Below are 14,203 nucleotides of genomic sequence, written 5' to 3'. Positions count from 1 at the left end.
CTTACAGGGAAGGGCAGAGACACGATTATTGTATGGGCAAGCAGATGTGCCTGGAAGTGTGGAGAGAGCTGTGGTCTAAGCCTGTGGACCTCCGTTTCCCTCCATTACAGATACTCATTCTAGGCTACAGCCTAGGGCCAGAGGCCATTTAGACAGACACCACTATCGGGAAGACTCCATCATATCGAACTTACATGCTCCTTTCCTGTATGATCATCCTCCCATCCCCACTCAGTCTCTATGTGACTTGCTCAGTTGTGACAGAATTCCCATTCTTGTCCCATAGCCCTCCCTCCCCTCCCAGTCCTTCTGGGTAGACTATAAGAGACCCTCAGAGGCAGCCCAGTGTGTTTGCTGTGTTTCTGAGCACGTGTCTCTTTCCATTCAGGAGTTTCTGTTCATCCATCTTGGTTTTCCACATCCTTCACGCGAGTCTCAGTCACACTGTGCTCAACACTAGTTACCCTGAGTAGAGGGGACGTGGTTAAACGGAGAAGAACGTCTCCGTTGCTGAAGACTCATAGATGGTGACCAATTGGAAGACGTCCAGTTTTTAAGTCTTAGGTGGCTTGGTTAGGATGGAGATCTTGGGAGATGTCAAAAATCAGGTTCATAAAATGAGCACAGGCAGGAAGGAGGGCAAGGATTATTGATACCATGACTGGAGTGCTCCATGACAGGAAATTACAGGAATCACTTGGAACTAGTACCTGGCCCTGACTTGCTTAGGGGAGATGTCTATTATAGCTTACCCAGGATCCTTTTCCTGTCTGTGGCCAACCTTGGGGCTATCAAGGGCTACTTACCCAAGAACAATGTTACTATAAAATTAGCCTTGAATTGATACAATGTCTTAGTGACACCAAGAAGCATCTAGTTACTTATGACAGCAGCAATTGGGGGCAGGGAACTTGGCAATGGCTTATAGGACAGCTAGATATTTCCACACAAAACTTTTCACATTACCTATCTCTATCTCCCTCCATAGGAAGTGTTGACATCCAAGTTGTATTTGGTTCTCATGTTAAATGTCACCATGTTCCATCCCTTTTCCAGAGGCCCTCAGCTATGAGACACCATATCAAGGGGCTTTCCTGGACTTTGTCCTATGGCTAGGTTGGCCAGACAAATACCACTTTTGATCCTAGGATGTGATGCATCCCCTTTCCACATTCTGTATGTGTTTAGGGGTAATAATGGTGTTGGCTATAGCCAACTGTGGTTTCCAACCACCTCACTTGCACTGTCTCTGAAGCCTCCTTTGTTCCTAAAGTAGGTTAGGGACATCCTGCTTCCTAGAAGTAGCCCTAAAAGAAACAAAGGCTTACTGGAGCTGAGCGAGAAGCAGTATCATGTGTGGAACTATATGGACAGAAAACAATACTTGGTATTGACTGGATACAGGAGGTGTGGGGAAGATGGCAGGATGGAGGGAAGCTGGCAGGTTCAGTGAGTGTTTCTATCTTGGCATGAGCAGCTCTTCACCATCATCTTCCTAGAGAGAAGGCCTGGTGCCAGGGGACCTAGAGGACTTCTTCATAAATAAAAGCAGGTGAAGTGAACGGTGTCCACATTTCAAGGTCTGGGAGCAGCCAAAATGGTGCGATTTGTTCCTTTGTTCCTGGTGTGTATTTCATTGCCGGCCTTTCAAGCCACAGAGCTTACAAAATGTGAGGTGTCCCACGCCATTAAAGGCATAGAGGGCTATCAAGGCATCACTTTGCTTGAATGTGAGTTTACACTACTTCCTTGCTTCCTCCCATTCCTGCCTCTCCCGTCTCCTCCTCCTTTGTCTCTTCATGGTCTCATAGCTCTTCTTGCTCTGTCTTGATCTCTCTCTCTCTCTTTTTTTTTTTATTCAATTAGTTCTCCTGTCCTTCCTGTCTCCCATTGTCTGGCTTTTCTCACTTCACCAAGATACTCTGGACTTCACTACTTTTGGAGATTGGTTGAGAAGCCTTACCCCCCTCCCTGTTGTCCAGAAACTAGTTTCTCAATTATGTCACTCTGATACATCTCTGAGAAAGTTCTTTCTTTTGTCTCCCTCAGGGGCCTGTGTTTTATTTCATACCAGTGGCTATGACACACAAGCTATTGTCAAAAACAATGACAGCACAGAGTATGGACTTTTCCAGATCAGTAACAGATTTTGGTGCAAGAGTAGCGAGTTTCCTGAGTCGGAGAACATCTGTGGCATCTCTTGCGACAGTGAGTATCTTCTTTCACCATGTTCTTCTGTGTCCCTACAGCCTTCCTCCAAGTCCACCAAGGCAGTCTCCTTGTTGGTACCCAGCATGTCTCAGGTGTGCTGGGTACCATGTGACTTGAGATGGCAGTGTTTAGTAAGAAACTGGTCACTGGTCATGATCTCCACACACCCAGAGGGTCCCCTAAGGTTCAGGGAAGGATAGTTTGAGACACTTGTGAGTCTTGAAGTCTCTCTCTCTCTCTCTCTCTCTCTCTCTCTCTCTCTCTCTCTCTCTTTTTTTTTTGGTTTTTCGAGACAGGGTTTCTCTGTATAGCCCTGGCTGTCCTGGAACTCACTCTGTAGACCAGGCTGGCCTCAAACTCAGAAATCCACCTGCCTCTGCCTCCCAAATGCTGGGATTAAAGGCGTGCATCACCACTGCTCAGCTGAGCTGTGCTTTTTTGTTTTGTTTCTTCCTGCACTCTGTTAGAGTTCCTGGATGATAACTTTGAAGATGACATAGCGTGTGCCAAGAAGATCCTGGCTATCAAAGGAATCGACAACTGGTAAGTCATTGCCTTTGCTCTGCCTAGGAGAGTGTTAGCACTTCCCTCTCCAGATAGTTTAATCTTGGGTGGAGTCTCTGAGACAAAGCCCATCGAGAGTCCCAAAGGTCTGTATTTAAAATGCTCTTTGGTGTTATTCTTGTGTGACGACTTTCACGATATGAAGTTCCCTGTTGGAAGCCTGATGTCCAGGACTCTCTTCCCCTGGCTAGTTCTCAGTCTTAAAAGCCCTTGGTATTATTATTCCACATCTTTCCTAGATCTGGACTTTTATTGATTTTATTATTATTATTTTGGTTTTGAGAGAGTTTGTGTGTGTGTGTGTGTGTGTGTGTGTGTGTGTGTGTGTGTAACCCTGGCTATCCTGAAACTAGCTCCGTAGACCAGGCTGGCCTCAAACTCACAGAGATCTGCTTACCTATGCCTCCTGAGTGCTCAGATTAAAGTCATGCACCACTAGTCCTATTGTTACTGTTGCTGTTGTTGTTGTTACAGTGAGCCTCATTCTACTTAGAAGTCCTTGCTATGTATCTCAGAGTATCTGTATTTCTTCTCTACAATCTTTCACCTCACCCTGAGGATGAACTTAAATGGAGCTTTATGCTAGACACTGCCAACCACCAGTAAGAGGGGAGAAAGTATGTGTGTGCGCGCTCATGCACAATAATATGCATGTATCAAAATATCATAATGGAGTGGTTATTTGGCATAATTAAGTTAAATAGAAAGTTCCAGCCAGCCCATTCATTTTGTCTGCTTCTCCATGAGCAGGAAAGCCTACAAGCCCATGTGCTCCGAAAAGCTCGAACAGTGGCGCTGTGAGAAGCCGTGAGCTCCGGTCCTTGCCGCTCCTGCCCGGTGTTCGGGGACGCCTCTTTCCTACGGCTACCTCAGTTTGGCTCTTTCTATCCCTGTGAAGATGATCTGTCTCTGAGCCTTGTAAACTGTAGTGACACCACCGGACTCTAGAGGACTTTTTTCGATGGGAGTGTGACTGGCGTACTGGACTGCAAACCCTTGCTTAGTGACAGTGGCGAGCGTGTTGATGGCGGACTCACTCAAGAAAGCAATAGAGCCCTCTCCTGTCCCGAATAAAGGGCCCGACTTGATGTGTCTGTCGGTGCTTTCTTTCTACAGGGAAAGGGTGGAAATAGGAAGGGGCTCTGAAGCTCCAGGTCATAGCCACTCCACCCGCTGCTGACGGAGAGTGAACTTACCACAGAAACAGCATTTTCTGTGTCAATTTATTGGTCATCCAGCAACCACAGGGGATCCAAAACTGTTAAAGGCATTCATCCTATGAGTCCAGTAGAGAAAACAATGCAGATAGTTGTAACACAGGGCGCGCTGTTACACGACTAATGAGAGGCTAGAAATATGGCACTTGCTTAGTTCTTTAAATGACTCATGTGCACTGGTGTTTGCCTGTGTGTATATCTGTGTGAGGGCATCAGGTGCCCTGGAACTGGATAGGTGTGATCTGCTATGTGGTTGCTGGGAATCGAACCTGGGTCCTCTGGAAGAACAGCTAGTGTTCTAAACCACTGAGCCATCTCTCCAGCCCAGCCATGACCTATTCTTAAGAGGAAAGATAATTTGCATTTGAGGACAATGGAAAATGGAGATCAAGAAAGCAGGGGAATTAGCTTAGTGGATAAAGGGCTACCTGAGCAAGTATGAGGACCCCGGTTCCACCGGTAGCACTTATATAAAAAGTTGGGCATGGTGGTGTGTGCTCTCGGTTTTAGTTCTGGGGAGGTGGACACAGGAGGATCCCTGGGGTTTGATGGTCAGTCAGTCTAGCCTAATCTGTGAGTCCCGGTTCCTAGTTCAGAGACTTTGTCTCAGAAAGCAATGAAGTTGGCTCCTGAGAAACGAAAGCCCAGTTTTACCACACATGTACATATGTGTACCTGGTACAAACACACATGTATCTATACCTCAGCTCTCACAGAGGATGACAGTGGTGGGTTTTTCCCCTTAGCATCTCACTATACAGCTCAGTCCTGAACTTCCATTCATTATCCTCCAGTCTCAGCCTCCAGAACACTGGGATTGTAGGCATGAGAGGCCACACTTAGACTATCAGGGGTGGGATTTAACTGGATTTGGAAGTATAGGTGGGGTTTTGACAGGATGTGGGGTGGTGGACATTATAACAGAATAGTTATGAGTCAACAGATGATTGAGGGAGCTGAGAAATTTCTTTATTTTTTCAAGATGAGCTGTGACAAGACCTCTTCTCTGGAAATCACATATATACAGGATGTTATAAAGTTATCAATTCTTAAGAATTTTATTCACGTGTGGCCTTTTGATTTGGTCTTTCTGTACCACGTGTCTTGAACCTTGTTGGCAAAACTTCCCTTATTTTGACTGTAGGATGTGGCATGGACCCGATCCAGGCCTTGCCATTTGTTTCTGCTGCGCATTGCAGGGCTGAGTGTGAGCTGCTCACCTCTGTCCCATGTGCATGGCCTGCTTTATCTTAAGCTTTGGGTTAGGTGGTTTTCTGAGATTTCCTGTTTCAGAGCTGCAAACCTGTAATTCGACTTGCTACATTTTGAATTAGCCTGGAATGAAACCTTGTCTTCTTTCTACCTTCCAAAGATCTCCACTGTATTAGTTACATTTTAAAATAGATGTGACAACATTTCAGATAAAGCTTAGGGGAGGATGGGTTTAAATGGCTCTTGGTTTGAGGGCGCTGTGGTAGGGAAGCCTTGGTAGCATGTCTGTAGAGAAAGCTGGCCACACTGTGTGCAGTTAGGAAGTCAGGAGAGCTGAACGCTGGACTTACATTCATTTTCTCTTTTTTATTCAGTCCGGAGCTCTAGCTCATGGGATGCTGCTGCCCAGGTTCAAGGCATGGTCTTTCCTCTCTACCTAAACATTTTAGGAACACCCTCATAGACACCCAGAGATGTGTGTTTCCATGGCAATTCTAAACCCAGTTGAGAGACAATGGAAATTATTGCACTACCCCAATACCCTTGGGGCTTCAGACAGGTCATGCTTTTCTTGTCTTAGCAGTCTAAATGAAGCTCCTATGCGTAGGAAATCTATAGGCACAAATGAGGTGTGTGTGTGTGTGTGTGTGTGTGTGTGTGTGTGTAGATCTGCCTTGTATCTATGAAAACAGTCCCAGGAAATAACTGATATCCGTTGTTACACTGTTGTGTAAATTTCAACACACTATGATGTCTCTCCTGTGACACTGCTTGTTATCTTTCCCATCCTAGTCATGGTACAAAGGCTTCTCCAAGTCCTCAGGGTTTAACCACGCCCTGAGCATGGGTGCGTGTGAAAGGGCAGAGTTGGAGGCTCATTCTGCTCCCCTGAACTAGCATGTTTTCCCCTTATCCATTAACTTGCTATAGCTGCAGCTTCAGATGGTCTCATGGTTGAAAAATATAAGGAACCAGCTGGGCCAAATGACTAGAAGAAGAAATGCCACCAAAGCTGGGCTGCGCTGAGCGTCATGGTTTCGGCCATGTTGGCTGCTTTTGAATTATTACACACACACACACACACACACACACACACACACACACACACACACACCTCATTTGTGTCTAGGAATTTCATTTAGGAACTGATGACTACTAAGAGAAGCATTACCTATGGAATACTTGAGGTGACTATCTCATAAAGAGATGAGTTTATTAGCTCCATTGTCTTGGGGATTCAAAGTCCAAGATTTGAGACTCTCACAGTATGGCTTCCGTGAGGATGGTGAAGAACAGTGGGCCACTGCAGGAGTGCACGTGGGATCAAGTATGGGATGGTGCATGGCTTTGCATAAGACACAATGTTACAGATGGTGCGTGGCTTTGCATAAGATACAGTGTTACAGATGGTGGATGTTGGTATATCAGATTGAATGTTATGGATGGCAGACGGTAGTGTATCACTGCAGGATTGCACATGGGATCAAATGATTACCCCCTCAAATGGAGGAATTGCACAAGGAAGACAGGAGAGATACGATCATACAACTTTGCTTTAGGTTGGGGGAGCAAGAACCAGCATGGGAGCCAGCATGGAATCAGGTTTTTTTTTTTTTTTTTAATCCAGCCATTTATTGCTACAGAAGGTTATCATACAAATGCATGTATATCCCTGCTATGTGTCAGTGCTGTAGAGAAGTTTTAAAATGTTCTTTCCCTCAGTTCAGCTTTTGTGTGGTAAATGGAAAACACTTCGTGAGTAAGGCACTGATAATGTTCTTTTGTACAAGCGACAGCAGAAAGTATTTAAGGTCAACATTTGCTGCCTGCAGGCGTGCACTTGTCCCCCCCCCCCACTAGCTTGTGTGGCTTATTTATTCAACAATTAATATGGCATTTGCAGAATTATGAGTTGTCTTATGAAAATAAATGTTACCTTTGGGATTCAGTCACTCGCGATTATCCCGTGTGATGACAGCTAGCACTAGCCAGCTCCTCTCCTCTTCCTTCTTCCAAGTGAAATGATGTCACATGCTGTCACCTCACATGGGATGATGAGGGAGGTGCTTTCTTCCTCTCCTGTGCATGTGTCCTACCACCAAGCCACACTGTACCTACTTACGGCAGTAGACTTGACATAGGCAGTCCTCTCAGCATCTAGAAAGGAGTGGGATGGGAGCCTGCGGCTCTGTCTGGGAGGGCTTTTTGTGAGCAGAATGTCCCGGAGGATGACAGCTGGGCATTTGTTCTGCTTCTCCAATTCCTCTTTCCTCTAGGTTTGGAATAGTTCTGAACCTCAGGCAGGAGGTTCAGGTGGGAGGCGGGAAGGCTTGAGGAAGACCTGGCCTAGAGTTCGCTGAGCTCTCAGTGAGGACTCAGGGTAGTGCTCCACAGGACAGAGTGTCACTCTTCTTCCAATTTCTCTTCTAGGATATTTTCTCTGACACATTTGTTGTGAAGGCAGTGTTCCTTTTCAGGTGTTCTCTCCCTTCCCTTCCTCTCTCCATCATTCACTAATCGCTGTCATTTTTCTTTTTCTTTCTTTTTTTTTTTTGGTTTTTCGAGACAGGGTTTCTCTGTGTAGCCCTGGCTGTCCTGGAACTCACTCTGTAGACCAGGCTGGCCTTGAACTCAGAAATCCGCCTGCCTCTGCCTCCCAAGTGCTGGGATTAAAGGCGTGCACCACCACCGCCTGGCTTTTTTTTTTTTTTTTTTTTTTTTTTTTTTTTTGGCGCTGTCATTTATCTAATGTAACTATTAAATAACTATATACTAGACCACAGGGACACAGACGCTATTAGTAGAAGTTTTGTCCTCAGTACACTTAAAATTAGTTTGGTCCTCACCTTCCTTGTCTCCTAGGAACATATAGGAGAAGGGCATCTTTAGATGGATTCACTACTTCTTCATTCATCCCTTAGGTGGTTCACAAGGAACTACTGTGGATTTGGTGAACCCTGCTCTGAGTACTGCTTTTGTGAATGAAGACAGGACTCTAGAGACACAGTTAATTTGTTTCTTTTTCACTTATTTGCAGGTTTAGATCTTGCAATAGATTTTTTTTTTTTTTTTTTTTTTTAGGGGGATGGTGGTAGGGGAGATGGAAACAAATGGGAATTGAGTTTTACTCAGGCAAGGTGCTACTTACCCAGAACGTGGCACTATCCTCGCTGGTGGTCTGACAGGTTGATTCATGAAAAACCAATAGCTGTAGAAATGGCTAGTGAAGCTCCGAGGATTTCTTAATGTACTCAAGTGGGTCTTTTGGCTTGCTCAGGTGTCACCTGCTCTAGTCTGGAGGTATCCTAATATTCCGCCACTAGGGGGCAGGGCAGTGGAAGAAGAGAAACTATTCTCTTGGGGCGACATGGAGGTGGCCGAGAGGCAAGATCTCTTCTAGTACCTTTCCCTACAACTCCTACCCTCGATGGAGCCGGAGAGTCTGGCTACAAGGTCAGTCTGGACTTCCTGCTCAGCATCCTCCTCAGAGCCGCCTTGACGTCCTTGTTTTTCAGGCTGTAGATAAGTGGATTTAGCAGCGGGGTCACCACACTGTACTGCAAAGACAACACTTGCTCCAAGGCTGAGCCGGATGCTGGAGTCATGTACCTTAGGAGGAATTACACAAAGGAGCGATGTGAACGCAGAAACTCAGGATGAGGATCACGGTACCACTTGCAGCTGTGGTCCATCCCACTCCCGGGGAGTGCAGAGTGGGTACCTCAGGGTACCATCACCATGGCAACAGGCGAGCGCTCCCAACGCTAACTGTTTGCTAACTTCACTTTGTGGTCAGGCTGGGTGTTAGTATGGAACCTCACTCCCACAGTCATTATTAACATCATCGGAAGTCAGCCATTTCTGCCTTCACATGCCTCCAAGCACGGGTGGATTCACAGGGAGGAGTCAGACGAGGACAAGTTTTGTGTACTAAGAGGCTCAGGTTAGTATCTGACTAATGCGTTTCCCCGGCACTTCCCACTCTTCTAAGCATCTCGGCTTGTAGCCATGACAACAATACTACCCCTTCTCTATATTCACAACAATTCAGACACACTAGGTTCTCACTCAGTGATGACTGTCTCTTGCAAAATAACATGTCTAGTTGACAATACTGCCATTGTTCCCCACATGCATGGCTCTGAGGATTACTCTCACAATCATAGTAAGTCGTCATCGTCATCGTCATCGTCATCATCCTCATTTGTGTATGAATGTTTGCATGCATATATGTACATGCACCATGTGATTGACTGGTACCCACAGAGGCCAGAAGAGGGTTCCTGGTCCCCTGGAACTGGAAATATGGATGGTTGTGATCCACCATGTAGGTTCTGGGAACTGGACCTGGGTGCTCTGCAAGAGCAGCGGGTGCTCCTACCCACTGAGCCATCTCTTCAGTCCCAGCACATTATTTTTATAACGCCTGATGGAATTTTTTAGTTTTGTTTTCCTTTGGCTTGAGAAGGAGCCCAAATTGGTGAATAAAGTGAGAGATGAAAATGGATTAAGCAGAACATAAGAGTTTAATTTAACATCCTGAGATTAAATCGTTGGGCATATCTAAGTATTCCTCAGGTTACTTCCCAAAGAAACATTATTATTACTTTTTCAACGGCATTATCTTCATTGGGACAAATGTGACTTATCAAGAATGTTCCTTATGGACTCTGTGGACTTGATTTAAAAAGATATCCAGGGGCTGAGGGGATAGCTCAGTGGTTAAGAATACTGCTGTGTTAATGGAGGACTGTAGTTCAGTTTGGAGCACACATGTTAGGGAGCTCACGGCCACATGTACCTCTAGCTTCAGAGGATCTGAAGCCCTCATGAGGCCTCTGCACACATGTGGTGTGTGCATGCACACCCCCCCCACATGCATGCAGGCACACATGCATGCATGCATGCACACTCACAGATACATACACACATGCATACACACATATACCTGTACAACACACATACATACAGGCATATACAGATACATAACTACATATACCCATACACACATGCATACACATATGCATACATACACACATACACACACATGTGCACACTCACATATACACATACATACCCACAAACATACACACATGTATATACCTATACACATACATACACACATAACACAAATATATACATAAACACAGACATACACATACACACATGCATACACATATACAAACACTGACATACATACATACGCACATTCACACACATATATATACACACACATACATACATACATAAACATATACATACATTATACACACACAGACACACTCAGTCTTAAAGGGATTAGCTATAATTTTTAATCACCTATTTTTCTAATATTTCTGCAAAATAAGTAGAAGAAACTTTATTGCTGCTTTATGGTACCTGTGACATTTATCCTCAGGCTTGGGTGAGCTTTCCATACATCCAGCTTTACCTTATTGTTTCTCTCCCAGACACAGCAAAGGGGACAAGCACTGGGCAGTGTATTCATGTCCAGTTCAGAAGCAGAAGCACAGGCGTTATTTTTCTGTCTCTTGGTAGGGAAAGCTCAATGGTTAGAGATGCTTATACTTGAGAAAGGGGAAGATCATGGGATGTACTTAGCTGGGGCCACAGCCATGTTGTTTAGGGATTTCTGATGAATACTTCGTTCACTCTGCAAACTCAAGCTGTCTACTTGACATGGAAGTTAATAATAGCTGTGGGAGTGAGATTGATTACACACCAATATGGAGCCCAGCCACATCTGGAAGTTAGTGAACAGTTAGTGGCAAATAATCATGGTGTGGATGAACGTTGGCACCATCAAACCCCTAGCATGAAGAAGAGCTGGTATCTCCTTTAAAGATGCTGAACTTCTCTTTATTGTCTAGCACTACATAAAAATCTACCAAAGATTCTGAACTTTCTTTTGAGAAGTCTCAAATCATAGATTAATAAAGTATAAAAATGTTTAGTCTTTGTCTAAGCTCCTTTCTAGAACAGACAATTCAGCCTTGGGAAAAAAATGGACTCCTTCCTTTTTCTTTCGAAGAAAAAGGTCTCACTGGGCCACCCAGGCTCTCTCTCTCTCTCTCTCTCTCTCTCTCTCTCTCTCTCTCTCTCTCTCTCTCTCTCTCTCCCTCCCTCTCCCTCCCTCCCTCTCCCTCCGTCCCTCCCTCTTTCCTGTCTCTTTCCCCCCTCTCCCTCCCTCCTTCCGTTTTTGAAGACCTCACAGCCAGTCTGCTGCAGAGCTGTACAGGGGCTCAAGCCTTTGGAATTCCAGGACAGAATTTCAGGATGGTTCTTTCCTGCTGCATGGCAATTCTGTTCTGTAGGTCGAGGACAGTTAGGAGAGGAATGCTCAGCACTTATGAGTAGGAACTATTCTGTGACACACCTGAACACTCCTGAACCATAAAAGATGGTAACCACAAGGAAATGGGAAGAACATGTGGAGAAGATCTTGCTCCGACCTGTGGCCGAGTTGACGCTCAGGGCCGTCTTGATTATACGGCTGTAGGATCCCAGCAGGAGGACAAGTGAACCAAAACCCAAGATCACCAAGGTGGTCAGGATGGAGGCAATAGTAGTGTGGGGGTCAGAGCAGACCAACGAGAGCACCGGAGGAAGCTCACAGGCAAAATTGTGGATGAGGTTCGGGCCACAGAAGTTCTCCTGAGCTAGCAGGAGAGTGTTAACCAGGCTGACACTCATTCCTATGGCCCCGGATATAGCCACCATCCCAGAACATACCTTTCCATTCATAGTGACCACATACAACAGCGGGTGGCACACAGCCTGGAAACGGTCATAGGCCATGGCGGAAAGGAGGCAGGCTTCGGTGGCCCCAGAAAATATGACCAGGGCGATCTGAATGAAACACCCAAGGAAGGATATGGTTTTCCACTCAGAAATAAGGTTCCTCAGCAACTTGGGCACAATGACTGAAGAGTAGAAAGCGTCCGTGAAGGAGAGGTATCTTAGGAAGAAGTACATGGGTGTACGAAGGTGGGCGTCAGTGCTGGTCAGCATCAGCATCACCAGGTTCCCCACGAGGGTCAAGAGGTAAACCACCAAGAACAGTACAAAGAGCAGCACCTGACTCCAAGGGTTGCTCGTTAGTCCCAGGAGCACAAACTCGGTGACATTTCTAACTTCCATGAAGCATTCAAGCTGAGGGAGGAGTACTGAAAAGGTTGCTCAGCTGTGCTGTGCGCTGTGCGCCCAAGACGATGAATTGCGCGTTTGGGCTGACTCAGGGGAGGGGCAGAGGGATGTTGCCCGGATGTGGCTTTCCTTCTGGGTCAGATTCTTAGCACTTTCTAGCTCAGGGCAGTGACCTCCTGGCCAAAGTGGAGGTGTGCAGAAAGCACGTAGAGGAGACCTGGAAAGGCAGGGAAGGAGGAGGCGGGTTAGAAATCAGGAGAAAGAATGGGAGGAAGCTGAGGACAGACCCCAGGACATTGAGAGGTGTTGTTCTGCTCTGCTTCCGAAAGGAGTCAAGCTCAAGCTGCAGGAGGACTGACTGGCATGGTCAATCAGCAGCAAACGTTTTGGCCGTCTGGATGACAGACCATAATGATGTCTGAATAATTGCTAGACGCTCTGTTGATACAACATGAGGTACAAGCCCTCCCTCTGTCCTAATAGGTTTGTAAATCACCTGAATTTTTCATTAAAAAACAAAAAACAAAAAACAAAAAACGAATCAGTAGAGTAGGTCAGATGGCTCAGCCGGTAACCGTACTTGCTATCAAGGCTGATGATCTGAGTTCTGTCCCTGGGACCCACAGAGTGGGAGGAGAATGCTGACTCCTACAAGTTGTCCTCTCAACTCCACATACATGCAGTGGATACATGCACCATCTCAAATAAATATAGGAAGAAAAATCCATACAACTAGATGGTTTCCAAGCTCCATTTCATTTTAGACATTCTAAGAAAGACATGGTCTTTTTTGGATGCATTTACTACTGAATAGAAATCCCTTGTCCCCCTGTATGCTACTCCAAGCAGAAGTGGCACACAGTCTCATGGAAGCTAAATGAAAGAAACCATCAAAAGAGAGGCAGAGGCTCTGTGCATCAGCCCTTCCAAAGCCTTCCGGCTTCAGCGACTCTACAATGTGCTCGGTTTTCACTGCACTCTCAGGGTTCAGCCCAAGACCCGAGATTCTCTGAACTGGATATGGATAAAGCCCTACTAAATTTAGACCACTCATCTTCTAAACATACAGATATCATCTACCCCAAAAGAGGAGGGGTAAACGGTACTTGGTAGAATGGACAGTTCAAGGTTTAGTTGAGACCAGAGGAAGGAAAAGAGGATGCCGCTCTTCTTCTCAAAAGATAGACGGTTCATAAGTGAGGATCTGATCTATCTCTCTCTCTTCATGACTACTCCCCTTCTGGGTTCCCTGACTGGGCAGCTTTAGGAGAAGATGGATGTGAATAAGAAGATTTGTCCTTACCTGAATCCCAAGGCCAAAATCTGGTGAGTTCGGAGGAGGATGCTTGGAGCACATCCTTTCCAACACTGCACAAACCCACAGGTATGACTTGGTTTCTGTGGGCTTCTCTGGGCTCAGTCCTAGGGGATGCAGGCAAGGGACTTCTGGGAACTGAGCTCTTTAAATTTTGGATATGAGCCTTAGCCTTTAATGGCTGAACTGTCTCTCTAGCTCACAAGAGACTTCAGAATAAGGATTCATCCCCCATAGTCTTTATGTCCAAGGGGAAGGGTAGTTTTCCAAAATTCCACTTACAAATAACAATGGCCAGAGGGACTTGGAGTCATTTTTAGACCTTAGAGGATGAAGGAAGTCCCTAGAGAGACCTTTAAGCAGGTCCGCTCTGATTCTGAATGGGTCCTCATGGCTGACTCTGTCTTTGTGTTGCTCTTGTTTTAGTGGGTTTCATCATACAAGAGGGCCCTGAGGTGGCCAGTATTCCGGTTTTAGTTCTATTATTATGTAAAAACATCACTGATATATGAGTAGATTATAGGTATATTCATTGTAT

General features: G+C 45.7%; 2 protein-coding genes across 3 annotated transcripts; one reads left to right on the top strand and one right to left on the bottom strand.

Annotated features, from left to right (window-relative positions):
* The first annotated feature begins 1,597 nt into the window (after positions 1 to 1,597).
* On the top strand, positions 1,598 to 3,812 carry Lalba (lactalbumin alpha). The gene is made up of 4 exons (XM_034517497.2): positions 1,598 to 1,730; positions 2,050 to 2,208; positions 2,679 to 2,754; positions 3,526 to 3,812. Exons 1-4 carry the CDS (start codon positions 1,598 to 1,600, stop codon positions 3,584 to 3,586), a joined length of 429 nt encoding a protein of 142 aa, XP_034373388.1. The 3' UTR covers positions 3,587 to 3,812.
* A 3,833-nt stretch (positions 3,813 to 7,645) lies between these two features.
* On the bottom strand, positions 7,646 to 13,891 carry Or5bs1 (olfactory receptor family 5 subfamily BS member 1). Of its 2 annotated transcripts, none has more exons than XM_034516185.2 (3): positions 13,654 to 13,891; positions 11,581 to 12,567; positions 7,646 to 8,813 (listed from the first exon to the last, which is right to left on the bottom strand). In XM_034516185.2, exons 2-3 carry the CDS (start codon positions 12,342 to 12,344, stop codon positions 8,651 to 8,653), a joined length of 927 nt encoding a protein of 308 aa, XP_034372076.1. In that variant the 5' UTR covers positions 12,345 to 12,567; positions 13,654 to 13,891; the 3' UTR covers positions 7,646 to 8,650. The 2 variants fall into 2 exon arrangements, with proteins under 2 accessions (XP_034372076.1, XP_076768134.1); XM_076912019.1 differs by lacking the exon at positions 13,654 to 13,891 and adding an exon at positions 13,457 to 13,593.
* Positions 13,892 to 14,203: the final 312 nt, after the last annotated feature.

This window comes from Arvicanthis niloticus, chromosome 13 (genome assembly GCF_011762505.2).
Source record: "Arvicanthis niloticus isolate mArvNil1 chromosome 13, mArvNil1.pat.X, whole genome shotgun sequence".
NCBI classification, from domain to species: Eukaryota; Metazoa; Chordata; class Mammalia; order Rodentia; family Muridae; genus Arvicanthis; species Arvicanthis niloticus.
Note: the sequence above shows the minus strand (reverse complement) of the source record. Positions and strands in the feature narration are given on the sequence as shown.

Coding starts and splice junctions, on each gene's coding strand:
- Or5bs1 (XM_034516185.2), bottom strand. CDS start 12,344: ATGGAAGTTAGAAATGTCACCGAGTTTGTGCTCCTGGGACTAACGAGC. Junction 8,814..11,580: donor TATGGTTCAGGAGTGTTCAG/GTGTGTCACAGA, acceptor ATTCCTCCTAAG/GTACATGACTCCAGCATCCG.
- Lalba (XM_034517497.2), top strand. CDS start 1,598: ATGGTGCGATTTGTTCCTTTGTTCCTGGTGTGTATTTCATTGCCGGCC. Junction 2,209..2,678: donor CTGTGGCATCTCTTGCGACA/GTGAGTATCTTC, acceptor GCACTCTGTTAG/AGTTCCTGGATGATAACTTT. Junction 2,755..3,525: donor ATCAAAGGAATCGACAACTG/GTAAGTCATTGC, acceptor CTCCATGAGCAG/GAAAGCCTACAAGCCCATGT.